The 26,647-nt window shown below is 48.9% G+C and overlaps 1 protein-coding gene across 8 annotated transcripts in view; it reads right to left on the bottom strand.

The window, feature by feature from the left end:
- Nucleotides 1–26,647, bottom strand: part of UCKL1 (uridine-cytidine kinase 1 like 1) — a 74,048-nt gene that overhangs the window by 5,670 nt on the left and 41,731 nt on the right. For 5 of the 8 annotated variants that reach the window (XM_058175335.1, XM_058175333.1, XM_058175331.1 and 2 more), the window contains 6 exons: nt 16,736–16,755; nt 11,389–11,487; nt 6,423–6,516; nt 5,066–5,128; nt 3,813–3,935; nt 2,657–2,764 (listed from right to left, as the gene is read on the bottom strand). In XM_058175335.1, the coding sequence (XP_058031318.1) occupies nt 2,657–2,764; nt 3,813–3,935; nt 5,066–5,128; nt 6,423–6,516; nt 11,389–11,487; nt 16,736–16,755 (507 nt within the window). The remainder of the gene's footprint in view (nt 1–2,656; nt 2,765–3,812; nt 3,936–5,065; nt 5,129–6,422; nt 6,517–11,388; nt 11,488–16,735; nt 16,756–26,647) is intronic. The other 3 variants (XM_058175334.1, XM_058175332.1, XM_058175339.1) reach the window with 1 other exon arrangement.

Here is a 26,647-nt window from a genome sequence, read left to right as displayed (position 1 = left end):
CAACCTTCTGACGAGCAAAGTCAATGGGGGAAGCTTGATTCACTTAACAACTGTGTTACTAACTTATCAACTGCCAATTGCCAATGAAAAGAAGGACTAGGGGAGACCTGATAGCAGTCTTCTAATATCTCAGGGACTGCCCCAAAGAAGAAGGAGTCAAGCTATTCTGAGGGCAGGACAAGAAGCAATGGGTGGAAACTAATCAAGGAGAGAAGCAACTTAGGAAAAATTTCCTGACAGTTAGAACAATTAATAGTGGAACTACTTGCCTCTAGAAGTTGTAAATGCTCCAACTGTTGTGTCTCGTCCGATCTCACCACAGTCGGGGTCTTCTTATCTGCTTCCGAACACGGAGGAATGTCCTAGTATGCCTCCCGGCCCCAGCCCTGGCTCCATGCCCAGACAGGCTGAAGAGGAGGAAATACCTCCAGCCCCCAGCTCTGGCTCCATGCCCAGGCAAACGGAGCAACTAGACCCCTCCCCCTCCTCCACAGCATGTGAGCCTGAGGGAAGTCTATTACCAACAGCTGCAGACTGGAGTGACCCTCGCGTCAGAAGACTTGATAGGCGGAGGCAACAGAAGGAAGGGAGGGGCAGGCCTGGATAAGTGCTGAGTCATGGAGCCACACCCCATGGCCTATATAAAGGATCTGCTTTCTGGCATTCTCTGAGTCAGGCAAAGTCTAAACATATCTTGCTGAAGTCACTTTCTGGTCTCCTGCCTGCCCTGAGGACTTTGCTAGGACTTTGGCAGAGCTGCAGAGGCACGCCTGATTCGGATTTCCCTGACCCGGCCGTCAGCGGAGGAGTGGGACACGACACCAACCAACATTGGAAGGCCTGCTGCTACCGAATACCTCTCACCGACCCGTGCGCTCTCACCGAGAGGGACTCCTCAGGGTGCCGTCAGCTAGGCAGTGTCGTCTGGCGACGCCCAGGGGAAGGGCCTTCTCTGTGGGGGCTCCCACCCTCTGGAACGAACTCCCCCCAGGACTCCGTCAACTTCCGGACCTCCGAACCTTCCGTCGCGAGCTCAAGACACATTTATTCATCTGTGCAGGACTGGACTAGATTTTAAATTTATAGGGGTTTTAAATTGGTTTTAATGTTTATATTTATATTTTTAATAATTTGGCATTAGAATAAGTTTTTTAATGGTTATCTTAATTTGTACATAAATGTTTTATTTGCCTGTGAACCGCCCTGAGTCCTTCGGGAGATAGGGCGGTATACAAATATGAATAAATAAATAAATAAATAAATAAATAATTAAGAAGAGATTGGACAACCATTTGTCTGAAGTGGTGTAGGTTTTCCTGCCTAAGCAGGGGGTTGAACTCCAAGGTTATTCTATTCCATTCCATTCCATTCCATTCCATATTTTCTACTGTACTCTACTGTACTCCACTCTACTCCACTCCACTCCACTCCACTCGTGAAATGTTCCTGGTTTGGACCGGTTTAGCCAATCCGGTAGGGATGGCAGCGGGTGGTTCAGAGAACCGATAGCAAAAATCCCTGCCCCTCCTTCTCCCCCACCCATGCCCAGCTAAGCCACGTGATCGTCAGAGCCTTTTTTTTTTACTTTTAAAAGCATTTTTTTTACAACCTCTTCGGCTGAACGGGTTGTAAAAATGCTTTTAAAAGTAAAAAAAAAAAGATTGCATGCCACAGCTGATCCCCCCTGCATCCCCCCCATGTGCGCTGTTCTACTTACCCCATCCCTCCTTTTGGCGCGCACTGTGCGTGCGGGCACTTCGCATTTGGTTCGCAGCCAGCGAACCGGTAGTAAACCGGTTCAGATTTCACCACTGCTCCACTCCATATTTTCCATTCTACGCTATCCTATCCTATCATGTATTCTCCACTCTACTCTCTACTCGATCGACTCTGCAGTGATTCACTTAACGATTGTGGCAAGAAAGGTGGAAAAATGGGGCAAAAATTCACTTAACGAATGTGTTGTGTCTGCGCCCCCCCCGAGCCGGGCCCCCTGCCAGAAAGTGACTTGGAAAGTGAGGGGGAAGGGCCATCAGGACTTACCTCGGGAACACCGGCTTCCCTGGCTCAGCTCCAGGAGCCAGAGGCAGGCCAGGTGGAAGAGATAACGAGGCCTCCATCCCCTGACTTTCTCCCCCAGGCCACGCCTTCAGACCCAGCTGATAGCAATCAGGCCTGGCTGGACCCTAGGTTTCGTAGGCAGGAGAGGTGGGAACAACAGAAGCAGGGGTGGGGTAGGCCTAGGAAGTGCTGAGTCATGGAGCCACACCCCACAGGATATAAAGGCAGCAAGGGCTGCTGTGCCTCTTCGTAGCAGGCAAATTAACTGCTGAACTAAGAGCTGAAGTACTGTTTGACTTATCGGCATTGAGGGAGATAACGGAGCCACTTGGCAGACGCTTGCTAGTTTGCTGCCAGGGCTGATAGTGCCGGCTAATTAAGCCATCGCTCAGACGGAGGCGAGGGAGGACAGAACAGAATGTCTCACTTAACAACAACAGAATTTTTTTCTCCCACTGGTGGTGGCAAGTCGAGGTTTACCTGTGCCTTTGAATCCAAGTCATAAGTAGCCCCCAGGTAAGTCCATCGTAACTTTGAACGGCCGCTAACCAACCCGTTGTAAGTGGAGGACCACGCAGATTCTCACTCTCCTTACCAGCAACACCCTCACGGCCATCATCGCCGCTGCCCCCGTGGAGACGGTGCAGTCCATCAAAATCACGTGGTCTTCACTGATGTCCTTTGGGAGCCTCAGGTAGTGTAGCTGGAAGGGAAGAGAAAGACGTCAGGGTGCAAGCAAGGTGTTGTGACTCGTCCTCCCTCCTCTCCTCAGCCGGGCCCCTCCCGTCTCCAACCGGGCCTTTTATCAGACTCGGAGTCTGATAATGAAGATGAACGGGCTGTCATGACTCCAGCCCCCGGCCCTGGCCCCATGCTGGGAGAGGATTCCAGGAGTGAAAGGACAAGCCCGATAAACCTCACTCATACAGCGTGTGTTCCTTTGGCTCAGCCTTCAGAGCAGGAAGCCAGCCAGGTGGTGGAATTAACCGGGCCTACTCCCTCTGACCCCTCCCTTTCCCAGACGCTGACAGCAGATCCAGCTGAAAACAATTCAGTGTGGGCGGACCCTCGCTTCCGGAGATCTGAGAGGCGACGCCAGCAGAAGGAAGGGTGGGGCAGGCCTGGATAAATGCTGAGTCATGGAGCCACACCCCACAGCCTATATAAAGGACCTGCTTTTGGCATTCCAACCTTGAGTCAAGCAAAGTCTTATCTAGTTTGCTGATATCGGACTCTATCACTGAAGTCACAACTTGGACTCCTGCCTGCCCTGATAAACCTCGAAGGAACTTGGCAAGCTGCAGAGGCTTCGTTGCCAAGTTTGTTACGGACTTCCTTGACTCGTTCGTCGGAGTGGGAGTGGGACACGACACAAGGAGAGGCTGACAGATTTACGTATGTATTTATTTATGTACAGGTAGTCCTCGACTTATGGCAGTCCGTTCAGTGACCGTCCGAAGTTACGACGGCCCTGAAAAAAGCGACTTAATGACCAAGCAGAAAATACTGTGTACAATTTTGAAATTTTTAAAAAACAGGATATTAGGCTATCAGACAGAGAAACATTAAACAGACCAAGCATGGCTGGCTGGGGAATTCTGGGAGTTGAAGTCCACAGATTTTAAAGTTGCTGAGGTTGAGAAAAGATGAGAGGATAAATCTAACCAATAAATCGTGAACAGTATTTTCAAAGGGTCATGAAACATCCTTGGGCTTCCTCGTCTTTTCCAATTTTTAGCGCTTTATAATACCTCAGGCTCCCCTGTGTATCGGTTTGTCTGAATGAGGATAGTGCCAATCCGGACATCTTTGCAAACAGCCCTCAGGGCTGGCTCCATGGTCTCTCCGGCCCTCAAAATGGAGACCCCCGTGATCTGGAAGAGAAAGAAGGTGCCGTTGAAACAGCGCTTCAGAGAACCAGACGCTCTTTGCGGTAAAAGCTCAGAGGATGATATTTCTCTTTTTTGCTTGTCGCCTCCAGGCAGGCAACCATCTCCTCTAGTCTATGGAACCCCAGAGTGTCACTTTTATAAAGAAAAGAGAACAACACCTGTAGTTCATTGCTTGCTTGCTTCCTTTCCTCCCTCTCTTTCTCCCTTTCCATCCCTCCCTCCCCTTTCCTTCTCTCCTTCCTTCCTTCCTCCTTTCCTTCCTCTCCCTCCCTTCTCCCCTTCCCTCCCTCCCACCATTCTCTCCTTTCCTTTCCTTCCTTCCTCCTTTCCTCACTCTCTTCTCACCTTCCATCCCTCCCTCCCCTTTCCTTCTCTCCTTCCTGCCTTCCTCCTTCCTCTCCCTCCCTTCTCCCCTTCCCTCCAACCATTCTCTCCTTCCTTCCCTTCCTCTCCCTCCCTTCTCCCTTTCTATCCCTCCTCCCTTTCCTTTTCTTCCTTCCTTCCTCCTCCCTTTCCTTCTCTTCTCTCCTTCCTTCCTCCTTTACTTCCTCTCCCTCCCTTCTCCCCTTCCCTCCCTCCCACCATTCTCTCCTTTCCTTTCCTTTCCTTCCTTCCTCCTTTCCTCACTCTCTTCTCACCTTCCATCCCTCTCTCCTTTCCTTCTCCTTCCTTCCTTCCTCTCCCTCCCTTCTCCCCTTCCCTCCCTCCCACCATTCTTCTTCTCTCCTTCCCTCCCTCCCACCATTCTTCCTTTCCTTTCCTTTCCTTTCCTTTCCTTTCCTTCCCTTCCCTTCCCTTCCCTTCCCTTCCCTTTCCCTTCCCCATCTCACAATACAGTAACTTTGGGCAACGGCAAAAAACCAAATTTAAGATATATCAAACTAAATTAGCTGTTTTCAAATCTTTTTCTCTCTCTCTCTCCCCCTCCCTCCCTCTCCCCCACCTCTCTCTTTCTGTGATACCACTGCTCTAAGAATTGCTCAAGGCTCTCGGATTAAAAATGAGATTGAACCTAAATTTTGTGCCAACAATCCACAAAAAAGAAAAAACCATGTTAACAAACGGTCACACAATTTCCCTTTCAAGGATCTCTTGCTGCTGCTTGGGCTTACTTGTTTCCCACTATACGTACAGCCTTCGTAGTCCTCGCCTTGAGGCGTTTGCACTGTGCAGCTCTGGAACCAAAAGGAGAATGGCATAAATTAATAATAAATACAGGTGGTCCTTGTCTTAGCAACAGTTCCAAGTTACGACGGATGCCAAATAAGGTCCTTGTGTCAGCGTTCCAGAAAAAAAAACCCCACTCCAAGTAAAAACTCGGAAGCAAGCATCTTTCAAAGTTCTATTTACTGCTCATCGTATGGTTTAGCCTCCAGTTTCATAATCATTATTTTTATACCTCTTTTCACTCTTTCTAGAATCTCAGCATCATTTTTGTATCATGGCAACCAGAACTGGATTCCAAGTGTAGCCTTACCAAGGCATTATAAAGTGGTATTAACACTTTTTTTAAATTTGCATTTATATCCCGCCCTTCTCCGAAGACTCAGGGCGGTTTACACTATGTCAAGCAATAGTCTTCATCCATTTGTATATTATAAACAAAGTCAACTTTTATTGCCCCCAACAATCTGGGTCCTCATTTTACCTACCTTATAAAGGATGGAAGGCTGAGTCAACCTTGGGCCTGGTGGGGCTTGAACCTGCAGTAATTGCAAGCAGCTGCTGTTAATAACAGACTGTCTTACCAGTCTGAGCCACAGAGGCCCACTTCATGTGATCTTGATTCTATCCCTCTGTTGATGCAGCCTAGGATTGTGTTGGCTTTTTTGGCAGCTGCTCCACACATCTGGGTCATATTTAAACGATTGTCCACTAGGGCTCCAAGATCCCTCTCACAGTTACTATTATTGATCCAGGTACCACCTATTCTAAGGTAAAGGTTCCCCTCGCACATACGTGCTAGTCGTTCCCGACTCTAGGGGGCGGTGCTCATCTCCGTTTCAAAGCCGAAGAGCCAGCACTGTCCGAAGACGTCTCCGTGGTCATGTGGCCGGCATGACTCAACGCCAAAGGCGCACGGAACGCTGTTCCCTTCCCACCAAAGGTGGTCCCTATTTTTTCTACTTGCATTTTTACATGCTTTCAAAACTGCTAGGTTGGCAGAAACTGGAACAAGTAACGGCAGCTCACCCCGTTATACGGCAGCACTAGGGATTCGAACCGCCGAGCTGCCGACCTTTCGATCGACAAGCTCAACATCCTAGCTCCTGAGCCGCCGCGTCCCTTTGACCACCTATTCTACACCTGCGCATTTGGGTTTTTTTTTGGCTAAGAGTAAAGCCTTAATTTTCTCACCACTGAATTGAATTTTGTTGGATAAGGCCCAGTGTTCTAAGATATTCAGGCCTCCATCATTAAACCAAAACTTATAAAGCATTTCTTCGGTCTCTCTCGTGGGTTACTTACCTGGAAGGGCAGAAAGGACAACGCGTGCTCAATCAGAAGGCGCATTAGCCGTTTGGAGTAGAAAATAAACTCATCCCGGCTTGTCTCCTTGTTTCTGGAAAGAAGAAAAGGGACAGGACAAATATGTGTCAGCTCGTAAAAGGATCCCGGGCCTGCTCTCGAGTTGCCAAAGGCAAAGCAGATGGGAAACCGAAAAAGCAACAGGGCAGCCAAAGACAGGAGGCACATTCCAGACATATCTTTCTCAAGACTGTCTCCCAGGGTTACCCACAGCGGCCAGAGGGGAGTGATCTGTAGAAGCCATGAAATTGCTCCGTTGGCGAATGTGATTGATGACACACCCTAGGGGAAGGGGGGAAACAGGGTCATAATCAGAGCTTAAATTATGTAGGGTCAGAGCTGGCTTCCCTTGGGAACGTGCCGACATGGAGCTCCTAATAAATAACTGGATTTCTTTTGAAGCTTGGCTCGAGGTTCATGATTTAATTTGGGCATCTGTCGGAACCCTGACAATTGGAGGGGGTAACAGTATGTGAGAATGGAGACAGAGAGAAGACATGCTAGCCTATGAAACGGTCAGATAAAAGGACATCTAGCCCACAGCTGCATAATGGATATAAGAAGAAACTCCAGATTGCACTGTTATAGAGACAAAATTGATTTTGAACTTAATAACTGCTGCAAGACTATTGATTGCACAATATTGGAAGAAAGAAGACTTACCTACAATTGGAGAATGGATTAGTAAAGTATCAAATTTAGCAGAAATGGCAAAAATTTCTGCCTACTTGAAAGACTATACACAAGAAAAATATATTTTGGAATGGAGGAAGTGGATTGATTATATTCAAAATAAGTATCAGATTAAAAAATATCAATTAGTTTTTGAGTGAAGTTAGGAATTGCTATGTATTAGTTTAAGAAAGAAGGGAATTGATAGTGTGATGGTGTGAAATGGAATATGTTTTATGTTATATTTTAGATTATGTTTGTTAATTACAATACCCTGTATTCTGTTCTGGGAAGTCTCGGGGGGGGAGGAGGGGGGAAATGGGGGGAAGGGGAAGATTATAAATTGATTGATTGCCATTGTACAGGAATAATGGTAGAATTAAACAAGTTGGAATGGTGTAAAGTCGGGACTGCTTGGTAACCACTCCCGAAGGGAAAGGGTAAGGAAAGAGGAGTAAAGAAGGAAGAAAGTAGGTAGGTAGGTAGATAGGTAGGAAAGAAGGGAGGGAGAAGAAAGGATAGGAGGAGGAGGAGAAGGAGAAGATAGAGGGTTAGAAAGGATGGTAGTGAGAAGTGGGAAAGAGGAGGGGAAGTAGGAAAGTGAGGAGAAGGATGGTGGGGAAAGTTGAAGAAGGATGAGAAGGGAAGAAAGGATTAAGGGAGGGAGTGGCAGTCGAGCAGCCCTGATTGAGTATAATTTGAGTATAGGATTGATTGTTAGATAAGTGATTGTATTGTACACTGGTCAAATTGTGGGAATTATTATGGAAAATAAAAATTTTGCCCTTAAAAAAAAAAGAAAAAAAAAAGAAGAAACTCAGAAGAGATAAAGTCAGAGTTCCTGGCTTTGCAGACCGGGGAGGGGGGAAGAGGGGATGGTTCCTGATGAGTGGCGTATGTGCACACACACACATGCCTTCCCGCTACTCGTGCAAGTGGGGATGTGCGTGCATGCGCTTGCCTGCCATATCCATGTCCCGGGTTCCAAATGGCTCAAGGCCCGGTATAGTGGGCTACAGCCTGGGGTGTGTGGATCCCTGCTCCAAGTTAGAGGGCTGCAAAGCAGGGGTGAAATGCTCCCAGTTCGGACCGGATCGCCCGATCCGATAGCGATGGCAGCGGGTGATTTGGAGAACCGGTAGCAAAAATCCCTCCCCCCCCCAATGCCCAGCTGAGCCGTGCGATCATCAGAGGTTTTTTTTTTCTTTCACTTTTAAAAGCATTTTTTCTTCGGACAAAGAGGTTGTAAAAAATGCTTTTAAAAAGGCTCCTCTGAGGAAGAAGTTGTAGAAAAAATGCTTTTAAAAGTAAAAAAAATAAATAAAAAAAGTTGGCCACACCCACCCAGTCACATTACACGCCCCCCACCAAGCCACGCCCACAGAACCGGTAGTAACAAATTTTTACATTTCACCCCTGCTGCAAAGTTGATGGTCAGGGAATTGAGTCAGAGTTTGTTGCAACAGAACACAATCAGACACACAATTAAATAATTCTGCAGGATTCCTCTACAGATTCCTCTTTATATACAAAACCATTGTAGGTTTTCCCACGTTGCAGAGAGGGAAAAAAAATAGGAATTACAAAACACAGCACAAAATGGAAGCACAAAATGGAGAAGGGAAAATGGAGGAGGGAAAAGGGTCCTTGAGTGGCGCAGACTGCTAAACAGTCTGTTATTAACAACAGCTGCCTGCAATTATTGCAGGTTCAAGTCCCACCAGGCCCAAGGTTGACTCAGCCTTCCATCCTTTATAAGGTAGGTAAAATGAGGACCCAGATTGTTGGGGGCAATAAGTTGACTCTGTATATAATATACAAATAGAATGAAGACTATTGCTTAACATAGTGTAAGCCGCCCTGAGTCTTCGGAGAAGGGCGGGGTATAAATGCAAATTAAAAAAAAAAAAAAAGCTAGTGCCCTCAAAGCTTATATGCAGAACAGCTTAAGCCACGCCCAGGCTCCAAACTGTCTCTTGTGGCCCCATACAACAAATACTATGTTTCAGTTACCAAACAGTCCCCATTGGCTGTCCTGTTACCATGTCTATTCCAGGCTATGAATGTACTCTGACAAATTGTACTTTGAAACTTGCCAGATTCGGTTAATGCAGCTTGATAATAAATTAGAATGAGATTACAGGGAGTCCTTGACTTACAGCAGTTCGTTTAGCGACCACTTGAAGTGACAACGGCGCTGAAAAAGGTGATTTACTACGGTTTTTCACAATTACGCTTGTTAAGTGAATCTGCTTTCACTTCATTGACTTTGCTTGTCAGAAGGTTGCAAAAGGGGATCGCATGACCCCCAGGACACGACAATATGTCATATGTATGAGTCTGTTGCCAAGCGTCTGAATTTTCATCACGTGACCACGGGGGGGTGTTGCAATGGTGTGAAAACAGTCCTAAGTCACTTTTCCCCGGTGCCTTTGTAACTTCGAACAGTCCCTAAATGAACTGCTATAAGTCAAGGCCTACCTGTATTTCCCACACACCTGAGTTTATAGCGGATTAGAGCAACTCAATTCGTAATTTTAAATCCCGTGGACCACTAATATGATCTGCCTAATGACCGGGTGGGTGGGCGTGGCTAGGTGGTCATGTGATTGGGTGGGCAGGGCCAACTCAATGTCACTCACATCGAGGGGCATCTTGCCAGCCTCTACTCGCTACTCCTTGCCTGCCTGCCCGGGCTCCTTAGGGCCCCACAACAGGAAGCAGTTGCTGGAGCTAAGCAGCCACCAGGAGAGAGAGTTGGCAAAACAGCTCAGTTTGAATTGGATCTGACCGAGAAGGAGGCTCAGCAGAAGCATCTCACTGAGGACTAGGAGCATAGGCTTTCCAAGCAGAGGGAAGACCTGCGGGAGTGAAAGACCAGGTACCGGCGCCTGGAGGCTCAGCGGGCTGAGATGGTCGGCTGGTTCCAGGCCATGATGCAGTCCCACTGGAACGAGGCCCTCCGGCTCTTCACCACCAGCGGCACTTCCCTCCAGCCTTTGCCCAAAGCCCCACACCAGGAGGCTGAAGCAGACCCCAAGTTGGAATTTCTGCCCCCCTCCGACCCGCACAAAAAGACCCCAAAGGGGGAGACTCTCTGCAGCAACACAAACGTTCATTGCATGTATCCAGCCCAGGGGCCGTAGTTTGAGGACCCCTGATTTAGTGCAATATAAAAAATGCAAATAATTTTTCTGCGGACCACCAGAATTTTCTCACGGACCACCAGTGATCCATGGACCACCAGTTGGGGACCTGTCGTGTCCCACTCCTCCGCTGACAGCCGGGTCAGGGAAATCCGAATCAGGCTTGCCTCTGCAGCTCTGCCCAAAGTCCTAGCAAAGTCCTCAGAGCAGGCAGGAGACCAGAAAGTGACTTCAGCAAGATAAGTTCGACTTTGCCTGACTCAGAGACTGCCAGAAAGCAGATCCTTTATATAGGCCATGGGGTGTGGCTCCATGACTCAGCACTCATTAAGGCCTGCCCCTCCCTTCCTTCTGTTGCCTCCGCCTATCCAGTCTTCTGATGCGAGGGTCAGCAGCTGTTGGAAATAAACTTTCCTCAGGCTCACATGCTGTGGAGGAGGGGGAGGGGTCTAGCTGCCCCGTTTGCCTGGGCATGGAGCCAGGGCTGGGGCTGGGGGGTGCTCCCTCCTCTGCAGCCTGCTTGGGCATGGAGCCAGGGCTGGGGTCGGGAGATGCCCCCTCCTCAGCCTGTCTGGGCATGGAGCCAGGGCTGGGGCCGGGAGGACATTCTTCAGCGTTCGGAAGCAGATAAGCAGACCCCGGCTGCGGTGAGAGCGGGCAAGACACAACAGGACCGCTGGAGTAGAGGGAGGGAGTCCCTTGGACTGCAAGGCGGTCCAAGCGGTCAGTCCTAGAGGCGATCAACCCTGACTGCTCTTTAGAAGGATGGATCCTGAAGATGAAACTCAAATCCTTTGGCCACCTAATGAGAAGGAAGGACTCACTGGAGAAGAGCCGAATGCTGGGAAAGATGGAGGGCAAAAGAAGAAGAGGGATGACAGAGAACGAGGTGGCTGGATGGAGTCACTGAAGCAGTCGGCGTGAGCTTAAATGGACTCCAGAGGATGATAGAGGACAGGGAGGCCTGGAGGAACGTTGTCCATGGGGTCGCGATGTGTCGGACACGACTTCGCAACTAACAACAACAAGAGGGAGGGAGAATAAGGAGAGGATGGGCATTTGCACCAACTCGGAGGCCGAACACTCACCGGATGATGGTGTGCATCCCCCTGACCTGCGGTGTGTTCTTCAGGACACTGAGGGTCTTGGGGAGGGGGTGGCACTGGTGAGCAGAAGCCAGCGCTGCCCTGCAAAGGAAGGAGAAGTACGGGTCAGCTTGAAGACAGATCTCCCCGAGGTCTCCTTTTCCCCATCCGAACTAACCACACAGATTTCTGGCCACGTTTCCCGGACCATCCAAAGAAAAGTCTCCGTTCCTTCTTGGAGCCAAGTACAGGTTTAAGTCTCGCATGGTACTCAGGTTAAGTAGGAAGCATTCAACATGGCTCCATGTCATATATTTTGAAAAATGAGTATTTCTAGTTCAGGGTTGAATTGTGGGTTGTTGCTGCTCTCTGAGCTCGGTGGCTTTTCTTGGAGATGTTTCATGACCCAACTAGGTAACATAGTCAGTGTTAGAAGGGGGAGGGGGTAGAGTGAAGAGGAGGAGAAAGAGAAGGGGGAAAGGAGATGGAGAAAGACTGTGGGATCCTTGCTGCTCTTTGAGCTTGGTGGTTTTCTTGAAGACATTTCATGACCCAACTAGGTAGGGTGGAGAAGAGGAGGAGGAGAAGAGGAGGAGGAGGATGAGAAGGAGAAGAGGAAGAGGAAGAGGAGAAGAAGAGGAGGAGGAGGAGGAGGAGAGGGAGAAGAGGAAGAGGAGGAGGGGAAGAGGAGGAGGAGGAGGAGAAGAAGAGGGGGAGGAGGAGGAGGAGGAGAAGAGGAGGAGGAGAAGAAGGAGAGGAGGAGGAGGAGGAAGAAGGAGGAGGAGGAATAGAAGAAGGCGAGGAGGAAGAGAAGTGGAGGAAGAGGAGGAGAAGAGGAGGAGGAGAAGAGAAGAAGGAGAGGAGGAGGAGAAGAGGAAGAGAAGAAGAGGAGAGAGAAGGAGGAGGAAGAGGAGGAAGGAGGAGGAGAAGAAGAGGGGAGGAGGAGGAGGAGGAGGAGGAGAGGAGGAGGAGAAGAAGAGGAGGAGGAGAAGGAGAAGAGGAAGAGGAGAAGAAGAGGAGGAGGAGAAGGAGAAGAGGAAGAGGAGAAGAAGAGGGGGAGGAGGAAGAGGAGGAGAAGAAGAGGAGGAGAAGAAGAAGAGGAGAAAGAGGAGAAGAAGAGGAGGAGGAGAAGAAGAGGAGGAGGAGAAGGAGGAGAAGGAGAAGAGGAAGAGGAGGAAGAGAAGGAGGAGGAGAAGGAGGTCATTTCTTCACCTTGTCCCCACAGAATTGCCATCTTCTGGAGATCTGAATCTTGCTTTCCCCCCCCCAAAATTTGGAATCCTTGGGGCTCTCTGAGGCTGGTAGTTATCTTGCAACTTTTCATGACCCAACTAGGTAACATCATCAGTGCTAGAAGGGAGTGGGGTTTTGTAGAGAGGAGGAGGAAGATGACAACTGTGGGGTTCTTAGGGATCTCGGTTGTTGGTGGTTTTCTTGAAGACCACTGCACGAATGATGTTACGTTATGTAGTTGGGTCATGAAACGTCTGCAAGAAAACCACCAAGCTCAGAGAGCACCAAGGACCCCAAATTTTTTGGGGGGAAAGCAAGATTCAGCTCTCCAGAAGATGGCAATTCTGAGGACACAAGGTGGGAAAAATCATTTTTACGAGAACAACGGTGAAATCCAGACCATGCAAGAATTCAGACTGCCAATAATTATAGAGGGAAGGGAGACAACAAGGACCAACGGAAGAGGGGACTGGCCAGAAGTTTTGAAAAACTTACAAGAATTTATTCAAGGAGTAAAAGTCTTATTCTGATCCTCCTCAAATCTGTGGGCTGCCCACCCTACTCTGCCTCAAAGGTGGTTACCGGGAACCGAACCAGGAAAATGAAATGGGTCAGCCGCCCGGCCAATTCTGTGTGGTTGGTTGGGCTGGCTCCAAGGACAACCCGTGCATCGCTCAATCCCGGAGTTTTGCAAGAAAAGAGGATGCTGAAGATTTTTAACAACACCCACACAGAACAAAAGCAGATGCCAGACTTGGTTTCAAAGCAACAGGCAGGGAGACGGACAGACAGACAGAGATTAATCCCAACCACGTGGATTAATCGGGAGTCCCAAATAAATTTGCAAAATTCTCGGAAAGCGTTAGCGTGTAACGAGGGGGAATCAAGATCTGCATTTCGGTCCATTTGGCATCACCGGTTTTTAAAAATTCCCTCCTGGCTAGCTGGGGGGGGGAATTCTGGGAGTTGAAGTCCCCACGTCTTAAAAGTTGCCACGTTTGAGGAAAACCACTGTTCTGTAGATAATATTTGCTGGTTGGGGAATTCTGGGAGTTGAAGTCCCCACGTCTTAAAAGTTGCCACGTTTGAGGAAAACCACTGTTCTGTAGATAATATTTGCTGGTTGGGGAATTCTGGGAGTTGAAGTCCACAAGTCTTAAAGTTGCCAAGGTTGGAGACCCCTGCCCTATAACATCAAGTTTCCACCTCACCAAAAGCCTCTCGTGCTTTGTTTTCAAGGGAAAGAACAGGGCCAAACTACATGTTACACCCTCTCTCTGTGAAGATATCACTCCCTTAAAAACAAGGTTGCTGGACAGCCTCCATGGTCTTCTACTGAATTCTACCATCTTAAATCTTCTCAAAGACAGCCACGAACATCACATCTATGTTTGAGGCCACCTAAGATGGAGACTATCTGGAATGGAAGTGCTGACTTGGGTTTCTTCTCTTTTCCAGCCCTATTAATGGACTTTCTAAATCATGTTTCAGCGTTCCAGAAAACCCCTCCTGCAGAAAAGACTCCAAAGCAAACATCTTTCAAAGTTCAAACATAGCCGAAAGCTTCCACACGCTGCCATCATGTTGATTCCATGTCCATGGAATTAACCCATCATGTTAATGGGTCGCCAGAAGCTACAGTAGTGGCCAAAATGGTAGAAGCCTTTTGGGAAAAGTATATTTTCTAAAACTAGCTAATAACACTTTTTTTTTTTTTGGAGTAGTATCATAAAATTATATATCAACGGAAAGATAATTTAATCAAGAATGTAACGTTTGAAGATGTATAAATATAATTAATGTAGGGTCGGGTCTGTCCAGCTACCATTTTAGAATGGTGGGGAGGGAGAAAGGAGGAGAGAGTAGGAGGTAGGAAAGAGGAGAAGAGGGATAGAAGAGGGAGAAGAGGAAGGAAGAGGGGGAGAAGAGGGAGAAGGAAGGTGTAGGGTGGAGGGAGGAGAGGATGTAGATAAGAGAAGGGGAGGAAGGTCTGGAAAGTAGAAGAAGGTAGAAGAGGGAAGAGATTTAAAAGGAGGGGGAGGTGACTGGGCAAGCCTGACTAATTGTATATGACTGTACATTGGATGAGTTGTTGGATATGAATGTAAAAATAAAACTTTTTTATTAAAAAAAAAAAGACTGTAACGCAATACCTTTCATGAAGGATTTGCTATTAGTATAGCAGTTACAATATAAAGAAGAAAAGTGAAACACGTAGAAAAAAAACGAGATATACAAAAATGATCACCATAGAAAAAAAAGGAGAAATACAAAAATGATCACCACGTCAAGTGAATACTTTGTTGGGTAACCTTAAGCATGAATGACGGCCTTACAACGTCTTCCCATGGAGTGAACCAAGTCTTTGAGTTCTGCAGCTGTTATCATGTGAAACCAAGATTGAATGATGGCTTCTATTAAGTGGGTTTTATTGCTGGGTCGCTTCTTTAGTCGGCTCCATAGATTTTCAATTAGGTGAAGGGCTGGGCTATTCCCAGGCCATTCCAGCAGTGGAAGAGGATTATCTTGAAACTCAAAAAAAAAAAAGTGGTGTTACTAGCCATCATACCGCAAAAATACACTTTTCCCAAAAGGTTTCCACAATTTTGGCCACTACTGTAAGATGGAGGCTATCTGGAATGGAAGCACTGACCTGCTCACCTTCTTCTCCTTCCCAGCCCTGTCAACGGACCTTCTGAGGTCCATGGAATAGCCTCATCATGTTGATGGGTCTCCAGAAGCTACCTAAACAAGTTGAGGTTAGGTCCACTACTCGGAACCCTACTCCAAATGTACTCCTAATGATACCATCGTTGGCAGGTCTACTTCGTTGAGGGGAGAGGACCACAGACCAGGGATGGGGCTTCAAAAATTTTAGCAAGGGGTTCTCTGCCCGGTTGCTGTGTGGGCGTGGCCATGCTAGGTGTGGCCTAGTCAGCCTCCTGCACAGTGGCAGGGTGGGTGGGGTGTTTTTGCCCTCCCTGGGCTCCAAGGGCTTTTCTTGAGCCTCTGGGAGGGCTAAAATGGCCTCCCCAGGCTCTGGAGGCACCCTGGAGGCCGAAAACGGGTCCATTTCTGGCCTTCCTGAATTTCCGGTACGCCCATTTTTTGCCCTCCCCGAGCCTTTATGTGCACCCTGCATTTACCTGCATCTAAAACGAGTCACTCCTGGGAGGGAAGGGTTGGGCGGGGCCAGCCAGGAGTGGGATTTGGGGGTTCTCCAGACTGCACAGAATCCTAGCTAGAGGTTCTCCCGAACCTCCAGCAGCCCACCCCGCCACAGACGTAGAACCAGGGGTGAAATGCTCCCGGTTCGGACTGGATTGCCCGATCCGGTAGTGATGGCGGTGGGAGGTTCGGAGAACCGGTAGCAAAAATCCCTTTTTTTTAAAAAAAATAATTTAATTTTCTTCGGCCAAAAAAATGCTTTTAAAAGTAAAAAAAAAAAGCCTCTGATGATCGCACAGCTCAGCTCGGCATTGGGGGGGGAGCAGGGATTTTTGCTACTGGTTCTCCGAACCATCCGCCGCCATCACTACCGGATAAGCTGGGATCGTCAGAGGCTTTTAAATCCTCTTCGGCCGAAGAGGTGGTAGAAAAAAATGCTTTTAAAAGGCTCCTCGGATGATCCCAGCTGAGTTGCCTCATCGTCAGAGGCTTTTTTTGGGGGGGTCTTTTTTTTAAAAAAAATGCTTTTAAAAGAAAAGAAAAGCCTCTGACGATCAGGCGAACTCAGCTGGGATCGTCAGAGGAGCCTTTCAAAAGCATTTTTTTCTACCACCTCTTCGGCCGAAGAGGTCGTAGAAAAAAATGCTTTTAAAAGTAAAAAAAAAAAGTTGGCCACGCCCACCCAGTCACATTACACCCCGCCACCACCAAGCCACGCCCACAGAACCGGTAGTAGCAAATTTGACATTTCACCCCTGCGCAGACCCTCCTGTGTTTGCTAGGGAAGCCAACCCTAAAAACCACACCAGCGGGGGGGGGGGGTTAGAGGAAGGACAAGCTGACCCCACGCCCCGGGGTCCTCCTTCCCATGCATCCTTTTGAGCACCAGCAGAAGAAGCTCACACAATTTAGTACTCAAATCAAACCAGGATGCCAACTGGTTCCTCACATATCCCAGCGCAGCTTCCTCTGTTCGTCAGGATGGATTGAGGCATTTGGGATGAAACCAGGTAGGAAAACCGACCGAGCAATCCCCATCCCAAAGAATTCAGGTTTAGGGAGGGGGGTGGGAAGGTGGGAGGAGAGAGAGAGAGAGAGAGAGAGAAAAATCAAAGGAAAAAGAAGTCAAATGAGAACACTCCAATGAACGGCTAAAATTGGCATCCGAGGTAGGTAGAAACAGAGGTAGAGGCGTGAAGGTTCTACCAAGGCCACCACCTTCGCCATCGACGTCCTGTTGAGATGTTCAGGGTTCAAGTTTCCGGCGTGAAAGCTAGACGGGATAAGGAAGGAAGGGTTCCACCACCAAACATCTATGGAGATTCTCCGTCATCCAGGTCACGGTTTGTCCTGAAGGTGTTTCCCCCCCCCCCAAAAAAAAACAACCGGACTTAACTTCGTTTTTTTCCCTTAAAACCAGGGGTGAAATCTAAAAATTTCCCCTACCGGTTCTGTGGGCGTGGCTTAATTGGTGGGCGTGGCTTGGTGGTCAGGTGACTGAATGGGCATGGCCAATAATAATAAATAATAATAAAAAGTACACAAAACTTGGGAGCACACCAGTCTACCTCCTTTAAAAATAGGGGCACCGGTCTACCAATTGCCTTTTTTTGGGAGACACTGGTCTATTTCCTTTAAAAATAGGGGCACCGGTCTACCAATTGCCTTTTTTTGGGAGGCACCGGTCTACCTCCTTTAAAAATAGGGGCACCGGTCTACCAATTGCCCTTTTTTGGGAGGCACCGGTCTACCTCCTTTAAAAATAGAGGCACCGGTCTACCAATTGCCTTTTTTTGGGAGGCACCAGTCTACCTCCTTTAAAAATAGGGGCACCGGTCTACCAATTGCCTTTTTTTGGGAGGCATCGGTCTACCTCCTTTAAAAATAGGGGCACCGGTCTACCAATTGCCTTTTTTTGGGAGGCACTGGTCTACCTCTTTTAAAAATAGGGGCACCGGTCTACCAATTGCCTTTTTTTGGGAGGCACTGGTCTACCTCTTTTAAAAATAGGGGCACCGGTCTACCAATTGCCTTTTTTTGGGAGGCACCGGTCTATCTCCTTTAAAAATAGGGGCACCGGTCTACTAGCCGCCTACAGCGCTGATCAGCTGTAGTGCAGCCCTTTGAAGCGCTGCGGCAGTCATTTAAGGCCGTTTGCAACTATATCACCACCAAGAGCTTCAGGGACAGAGAAGAGGAACAGCGAGCTGTGGGCGGTGGGGGTGGGCAGGGATTTTTGCTACAGGTTCTCCGAACTACATGCCCCCATCGCTATCGGATCGCGCAATCCAGTCCGAACCGGGAGCATGTCACCCCTGCTTAAGACGTTTCGGTTCTCATCCAAGAAGCTTCTTCCGTTCTAGAGAACGGAACGGAAGAACAGAACGGAAGAAGCTGCTGGAATGAGAAACGAAACGTCTTCAAGGAAAAACAAAGAAAGCCCAGTTGCCTTTGGAAGAAAAGCACTTTGGGGGTTCCACCACCGAGCTTCCCATCCAAAAATATCTGTGATTGAGAGGGCCGCGGTGTGGCTCAGGCTGTAAGAAGCCTGTTATTAAAACACAGCTGCCTGCAATTACTGCAGGTTCTAGTCCCACCAGGCCCAAGGTTGACTCAGCCTTCCATCCTTTATAAGGTAGGTAAAATGAGGACCCAGATTGTTGGGGGGGCAATAAGTTGACTTTGTAAATATACAAATAGAATGAGACTATTGCCTTACACAATGTAAGCCGCCCTGAGTCTTCGGAGAAGGGCGGGATATAAATGTAAAAAAAAAAAAAGAGAAGATGCTTCTGATAAGAATTTTGTATCCTAAGGAACTTTAGGAAGACAGCCAAACCTTCAGAAGCATCGGCTACACAGCCAAAAAAATCAAATATAGGTAGTCCTCAACGTAAGACCACAACTGAATCCAAAATTTCCACGGCTAAATGAGGCAGTTTGGTGAGCTGTGCCTCATTTTACGCCTTTTTGCCACAGTTAAGCAAATTGCTGCAGTCGTTAAGCGAATCATGTGGTCGTTAAACGAACCTCGCTTCTCCCCCATCGACTTTGCTTGTCAGAAACCGGCTGGGAAGGTCATGAAAAGGGAATGCAATGACCCCACGACAGTACAACGGTCATAAATACATGCCGGTTGCCAAGCACCTGGATTTCGACCATGTGACCACAACCACGCTGCAATGGCCATTAAGTGTAAAACGTGGTCAAAATTCCCTTTTTTCAGTGCCATTGTAACTTCAAAGAATCCCTATTATTAATTAACGTATGGCATGTCCTACATGGACTAGGAATGCAGATTAGTGGAACCCAATAAAATATAAATGTTAAAAAAAAAAATCTATGTTCAAATATCAATGTCTAGGGGTATCAAATTTGATTTCATTGAGGGGCACATCAGGTTTGTGTTTGACCTCGGGGTGGGCGGGCGTGGCCACGGTGGGTGTGGCCAGCATGACATCATTTGTGTCGGGGGGGGGCACCCGTGGTGGCCCGAGTGCTCTGCCAGCAAAAACGGGCTCCTAAGCTCCGTTTTCAGCTGGGACGGCCTCCTGCAACCCTCTGCCAGCGAAAATGGAGCTCGGGAGGGCCACGCGCGGCCCTCATGAGCTCTGTTTTACTGGCAGAGGCACCACGAGCTGGTCCTTCACTAGTTCCAGAGCGGCCCGCAGAACCGGATCCGGCCCCTGGGCCTTGAGTTAGACACCCCTGGTCTGGGCCATCTAAGCACTGAAGCACAGCATCTGTTCTGACCCAGGCCCAAGTAGATAGTAGGAAACTCAGTCAGTGATAAAACAAACTTACTTTATTCAAACAGCTGAGAATTACTTCATTCCCAGCGTAGTTCAACTAAATTAAAGCAAATTCCTCCCAACACAAATTCCTCAGTCCTATCGCAAACCTTGGTCCAATTAGGCAAACTGCCAAAGGCCTTTCTTGGCAAGAAGTCACAGAAATAAATGCAAGACGTAGACAAAGCAGAAGACGAAGCTACCAATGTTGTTTTCCGGCAAAGCCCAAACACCGTTGCTGGTCTGTTTTAAGCCTTATGGGAGGGGCCGATCATCTCTTGGCCTTATTTCCGAGTCGTCTTCTTTGCTTGAGCTGCTCTTGCCTTCTGGCAGCTCTTCTCATTCGTGCATTAGGAACAGGCTCCTCCTGTTCCTCTGCCTCACTACTATCAGCCTCTGGAGGCTCTGGAGTCCACACCTCACTCCCTGATGCCCTGGCCTCACCTCAGCCTCATCGCTATCCGACTCAGTTGCCAGCTCCGCAGGCTGCTGGCGGACCACAACAGGCATCTGTTCCGACCCAGCCTTAGCAGAATCAAGAAACAGACTCCAAATTATTTGCATTCACCCACAAAAAGTCCAGGCAAAAGTCCTTCAAGGAGTTAACTGCAGTAACAGATCTTATCAGTTCCTTGAGATAATTGCCAGGCCGGAGCTTGACAGCCACAAATTAAATTCTGGCAAGCAGCCTCTGAGGCACGAAACACAATGAGCCAAATCTTCAGAAATACAAACTGTTGTCTCCCACTTTCCTTCTATTTATTCCCCAGCCAGGGAGGGGCCATTCAGCGTCCACGTGGGCTTTGCTTCCCGAGTCGATTCCTTGTCCTCCATTGTTCTCCTCTCCTAACTGTTCTGCGCATACATGCATCTGGAACAGGCCCCAGCTGGTCTTCCTCCTCACTCCTCTCAGCCTCCAAAGACAGCTGCCTCTCCGGTGGCTGGGAAATGTCGGGCAGACCTGGCTCTATCTTATTTATTTTATTTTATTTATTTATTATTTAGATTTTTATACCGCCCTTCTCCCGAAGGACTCAGGGCGGTGTACAGCCAAATTAAAACAATACAATATACAATTTAAAAAAAACAAATTAAAATAACATATTCTATAATGGCCGAAAAATTTAAAAACCGTCAAATTTGACCCAATAAAACAGAATACCCAATTTAAAATTATTGAAATTCAAAAAATTCAAAATTTAAAAATTAAGAATTAAGAATTAAGCCAGTCCCGCTTGGATGAACAAGTACGTTTTCAATTCACGGCGAAAGGTCCGAAGGTCAGGTAATTGACGCAAACCAGGGGGAAGTTCGTTCCAGAGGGTAGGTGCTCCAACAGAGAAGGCCCTTCCCCTGGGGGCCGCCAGCCGACATTGCTTGGCGGCACGGTACCCTGAGAAGACCCTCTCTGTGTGAGCGTACGGGTCGGTGGGAGGCATAGGGTAACAGCAGGCGGTCCTGTAAGTACCCGGGCCCTAAGCCATGGAGCGCTTTAAAGGTGGTAACTGTTAAGTTCGGGAAGTAACGAGGCTGGAGACCAGGGTAGTGACAACAGCTCTTTAATATATGGTGAACCCAGCAACCAGGCTGGGGAAAAACCTCTCCTTATATACAGTTCTACCGGCGGCTTTAACCAATCAGCAACGTGCTTGTTTCCCGCCAAAACCATTTAAAGATACATTACACTCCTTCCCCCCAGAAAACACTTTACCCCTATTTACATGATATTTACATATTATTTTTCAACGTAATCACGCAAATAGACCGGGCATCTCCTGACTCTTTCGGACCTGCGCAGTACATTCCCTGGGAGTGGGTCGAGCTGACCGGAGGGGCTGTTTGCTCCTCTCAGCTCTTTCTCTAGGCCATCCGGCCCTGGATTATTAGCAGAGTCGTCCCTGCTGTTTTCTACTGGAACCTGTGGGCGTCGCTGGACCTCCGGAATTTCAGCTAAGTCCTGCGAGTTCTCCGGGTTTGAGTCAGCTGTGGAATCAAACATTGTGTAGTCAGGGCCCGTTTCTATTGATTCAGATTGTTCAGCTATGCGTTTTCGTATTTGGTCTATGTGGCGCCTCCATACTCGGCCGTCCCTTAATTCTACTAAGTATGATTTGGGACCTGTTCTGTTTAGGATTTGTCCTGCTATCCAGGTTGGGCCTTCACCATAGTTGTGTGCCCACACTCGGTCGCCTATGTCCATTTCTCTTGTTTTTCCTATTTCCTCTTGTAACCCTCCGGCGTATAGTTTGGATGTAGACGGTCTAGGGGCACCTGAGCTTTCGCCCATTAACAATTCGGCTGGGCTTCTGCGGTTGTGACACAGGGGTTCTGTGTTGGACTGCCAGGAAAATATCTATTTTGTTTGCCAGTCGCCTGGCTTAAGTCTGGACAATGCCTCTTAGCGCCCGGACGGAACGCCTGCAAGGCCATTCGTCGCAGGGTGGAAAGGCGCCGAGAGGGCATGTCGGATGCCCTCCTCTGCCAAGTATTCTTCAAATTGGGTTGCCGTGAATTGTGGGCCGTTATCGGACACTAGCGTGTCGGGCAACCCATGGGTTACAAATAGGTGCCTTAGGACTGAGATCACGGCCTCGGCTGTCATGGATCTCATGAGGATGATTTCCAGCCATTTGGAATAGGCGTCTACTACGACCAGGAAGGTTTGGCCGTGGAAGGGGCCGGCAAAATCAATGTGTATTCTAGACCAGGGGCCCTGGGGTTTCTCCCATTCGAACCGGGGCCGTTGGGGTAGCGGTCTGACTCCTGGCAGGCCTGGCATTTCCCTACCCTTTCAGCAATTTCTGAGTCCATTAAGGGCCACCACACATAGCTTCTCGCTAGACCCTTCATCCTAACGATCCCTGGGTGACCCTCGTGGAGGAGGTCCAACACCCTTTTCCTCAATTTTTCTGGGATCACCACTCTATCCCCCCATAGCAGGCACCCCCCTTGAGCCGACAGTTCCCCACGTTTTTTTACAAATTCCTTAAAACACTCGCCCGGCACAGCGGGCCACCCTCTTTGTACCCAACCGAGTACAGTTCTCAAAGTAATGTCCCGGTATGATGCCCGAGCCACCTCCTTAGATGTGACTGGGCCAGAGTCCAGAGAGTCAATTAACAGTATGGGTGTCCCCGGAGTGGGGTCCTCGATCGCCCTGGTAGTGGGCATCTGCTTAATGCGTCCGCATGCCCCACCTCTTTCCGGCCGATGCTGCAGTTTGTAGGAATAGGCGGCTAAGAAGATAGTCCATCGGGTCAATCGTGGCGACAGTGCCACAGGCGTTATGGTCGCCAGCCAGTATCCCTAACAGTGGTCTATGATCTGTCACAATTTCAAAGTCTCTACCAAAACGTATTCGTGAAACTTTTACCCCTGACACAATAGCTAGCGCTTCCTTATCCAACTGGCTATAGTTCCTCTGTCGAGGACATCGCTCTGGAGTAGAAGGCTATTGGGGCTTCTGTGCCATTTGGAAACCTGTGGCTGAGCACAGCCCCCACCCCGTAAGGGGAAGCATCGCAGACTAATACCAATGGCAATGAGCTATGATACTGAACCAGTAAGCTATCGCTCGAGAGTAGGTTTTTTACTGCTTCGAAAGCCCTGGCTTCCGACTTTCCCAAGACCAAACAGTATTCTTTCCCAGTAACTTATGTAGCGGCTCGGCAACGGTTGCCTTATTTTTAAAAAGACCGTAAAAATTCACTAGACCCAGGAATGCCTGTAGCTCTGTTTTGTTTTTGGGCGCAGGAGCCTTTCTTATTGCCTGAGCTTGCTTTCAGTGGGGTGAATTCCCTCCTTGTCTATTCTGTAGCCCAAGAAATCTACGGATTCTACCCCTATCTGGCATTTGTTCACTTTAACCTTTAGACCGGCTGACCGGAAAATGCCCAGAACTTTTCTCAAACGCTCCCCCAATTCTTCTAAATTTTCGGCTGATACCAATACATCATCGAAATAGGACTACCCCGGGAGCCCTTGCAGAAGTCGCTCCATTAAATTTTGGAATAGACCAGGTGCCACACTCACCCCAAACTGTAACGGGTACACTTGAAAGCACCTCTGTGAGTCACAATCGTCTGGGCTTGGCTGTGTTGGCGTCACGGGCAGTTGTTGATAGGCTTGAGCCAAATCTAACTTGGCAAAGACGTGTCCTTGCCCCAGCGAGTGCAGCAAATGTTGCACCACGGGACCGGTAAGCGCTTTCTGCAAGGCTTTGTTTAACGTCGCCTTGTAGTCAGCGCAGATTCTAACTGACCCATCTGGTTTTACTGGGGTGACGATTGGCGTCTCCACTTTGCGTGATCGACTGGCACCAGAATCCCCTGACTGATGAGCTTGTCTATCTCCTTGTCAATCTTAGGTTTAAGGGCAAAAGGGACTCTCCTTGCCTTTAACCTAATGGGGGCTACCTGGGGGTCTAAATTGAAGGAAATAGGGGTCCCCTTGTACTTGCCCAGGCAGTCCTTGAAGACATCTTCGAACTCGTTCATGAGTGTGTCTTTTAGGTTAAAGTCACTTCTGTAGATGCCAGTCACTCCCATGCCCAATGCACGGAACCAGTCTAGTCCCAACAGACTTGGCAGGGTCCCTTCGACTATCGTGATGGGCAGGGTCTTCTTGTGTGGTCCGTACTCGACGCGGACGGAGGTGGTCCCTCGAACAGGGATGCGATTCCCTTGGTAGTCGTGCACTCGTAGCCGTTGTGTTTGCAGTTTGCGTTTGGCGATTCTCGGCAAAGCTTTTGCAAAAGTGTCCCAGGACATGATTGTGATCGCTGACCCGGTGTCCACTTCTAGTCGGCACGGCACTCCTTCGATTTTCGGTTTAGTGAAAATTTTCTTCTCGACGCGGGTTGCTGCACGGCCTATGATCACGGTCGTTCGATTTGAGTTCGCGCCCTTTTTGTTTTGACCAATCGCGGGTCGCCTTGCCGATCCCGCGCTCTGATTGGTTGGTTTGAATTTTCGGCGGGAAGGTTGGGGTGCTCGACAGACTTGAGCCAGGTGCCCCTTCTTCTCGCACCGCCGACATGTAGCGTCCTTGAACTTGCATCGTTGACGCTGGTGTTGCCCTCCGCAACTTCCGCATTCATCCCGGTCTTCTTTTCCCCTTCTCTCGGTGAGGCAAACTCCTTCCTCATCCTCGCCGTCTGACTCGGGCTGGATTTCTTCACTATGGACCGGGGTTGATTTCGCTTCGCCGTTGGCGTGAGTGGCTTTGCAGGGTTTCCGCGCTTGGGTGGACATCTCATGAGCTCTGGCTTCATCCAGAGCGTTTGCCAGCGTTAGATTGCTTTTTGATAGCAGCCGCCCGCAAACGCATGTCTCTGACCCCACGGATGAGTTGCTCTAACAGCTCCTCATCCAAGTCTCGGTACCCACAGTCCTTGGAGGCTTTTCAGGGCGGCCATGTAATCGCTGATGGATTCGCCTCTTGCTGTCTGCGCTCCAAATTCAAAACGCCATACGTATTTGGACGGTGTTGGCGAAATGGTTCTTCAATAGATTTTGCAGAGTTTGCCACGATACCGATTGTACGGCGTTGGCTCTGCCAGGGCTTCCGCAATGTCGATGACCTCGGACCGCAGTGGCTCAGGAAATATGCCCTTTTGCGGTTGTCTGGAACTCCTTGCAGTTCGTTTGCTTCTAGGAAGCTTTCGAAACGGGTCATGTACGTTCCCCATTTCTCCCTGGCTGGGTCAAACGGTGCGGGCGGAGTGTAGCTGGCCATCTCCGCGTTTCTGCCCTGAGTTTGCTGGGTTCGGTTCTCCGTGCGTTCAGCTCGTTCCTGGTGCTCTTAGCCTCGAGATCCCACCTTCGTCGCCAGTGTTAAGTTCGGGAAGTAACGAGGCTGGAGACCAGGGTAGTGACAACAGCTCTTTAATATATGGTGAACCCAGCAACCAGGCTGGGGAAAAACCTCTCCTTATATACAGTTCTACCAGCGGCTTTAACCAATCAGCAACGTGCTTGTTTCCCGCCAAAACCATTTAAAGATACATTACAGTAACCAACACCTTGAAGTGCACCCAAAAGACCACAGGTAGCCAGTGCAAACTGCGCAGGAGCGGTGTTACCCGGAAGCAACGTGTGGCTCCCTCAATCACCCGCGCAGCTGCATTCTGGACTAACTGGAGCCTCCGAGTGCACTTCAGGGGTAGCCCCATGTAGAGAGCATTGCAATAATCCAGGCGAGAAGTGACAAGAGCGTGAGTGACCGTGCATAAGGCATCCCAGTCAAGGAAGGGGCGCAACTGGCGAACCAGGCGAACCTGGTAAAAAGCTCTCCTGGAGACGGCCACCAACTGGTTTTCAAACGACAGCCGTCCATCCAGGAGAACGCCCAAGTTGCGCACCCTTTCTGTTGGGGCCAATGACTCGCCCCCAACAGCCAGCCACGGTTACAGCTGACTGTACCGGGGTGCTGGCATCCACAGCCACTCCGTCTTGGATGGATTGAGCCTGAGTCTGTTTCTCCCCATCCAGACCTGTGTCTCTGTGTCCGACGTAGAGCCTTCCCCAGACTCCAGAACAGGCCCAAGTTCCTCCCCAACCTCCTCATCATCCGAGTCTCCCACCAGCTCTGCTGGCAGCTGGTGGGCCCACCACAGCATTGTTTATATAAATAGTCACTAAACACGATTGTAACTCAAGGAATACCTGCAATCACTGTTTTGGAAGGTTACAGGTAGATCTCGACTTACAACAGTTCATTCAGCGACCATTCATAGTTACAACGGCACTGGAAAAAAAAGGAAGTCACGACTGTTTTTCAGACTTACGACCGTTGCGGCATCCCACCCATGGTCGCTCGATCAAAATTCAGGCGCTTGGCAACTGACTCATACGAATGACAGTCGCAGTGTCCCAGGGTCACGTGATCTCCTTTTGCGACCTCCTTTCGACAGGCAAAGTCAACGGGGAAGCCAGATTCGCTGAACAGCCGCGTGACTAACAAATGCAAGGATTCACAGGAACCACCATCGCGAGAAAAGTCGTAAATTTTTTTTTTATTATTTTTTTTTTACATTTATACCCCGCCCTTCTCCGAAGACTCAGGGCAGC

The sequence above is a fragment of the Ahaetulla prasina genome, chromosome 3, assembly GCF_028640845.1.
Source record: "Ahaetulla prasina isolate Xishuangbanna chromosome 3, ASM2864084v1, whole genome shotgun sequence".
In the NCBI taxonomy this organism is placed as follows: Eukaryota; Metazoa; Chordata; class Lepidosauria; order Squamata; family Colubridae; genus Ahaetulla; species Ahaetulla prasina.
Note: the sequence above shows the minus strand (reverse complement) of the source record. Positions and strands in the feature narration are given on the sequence as shown.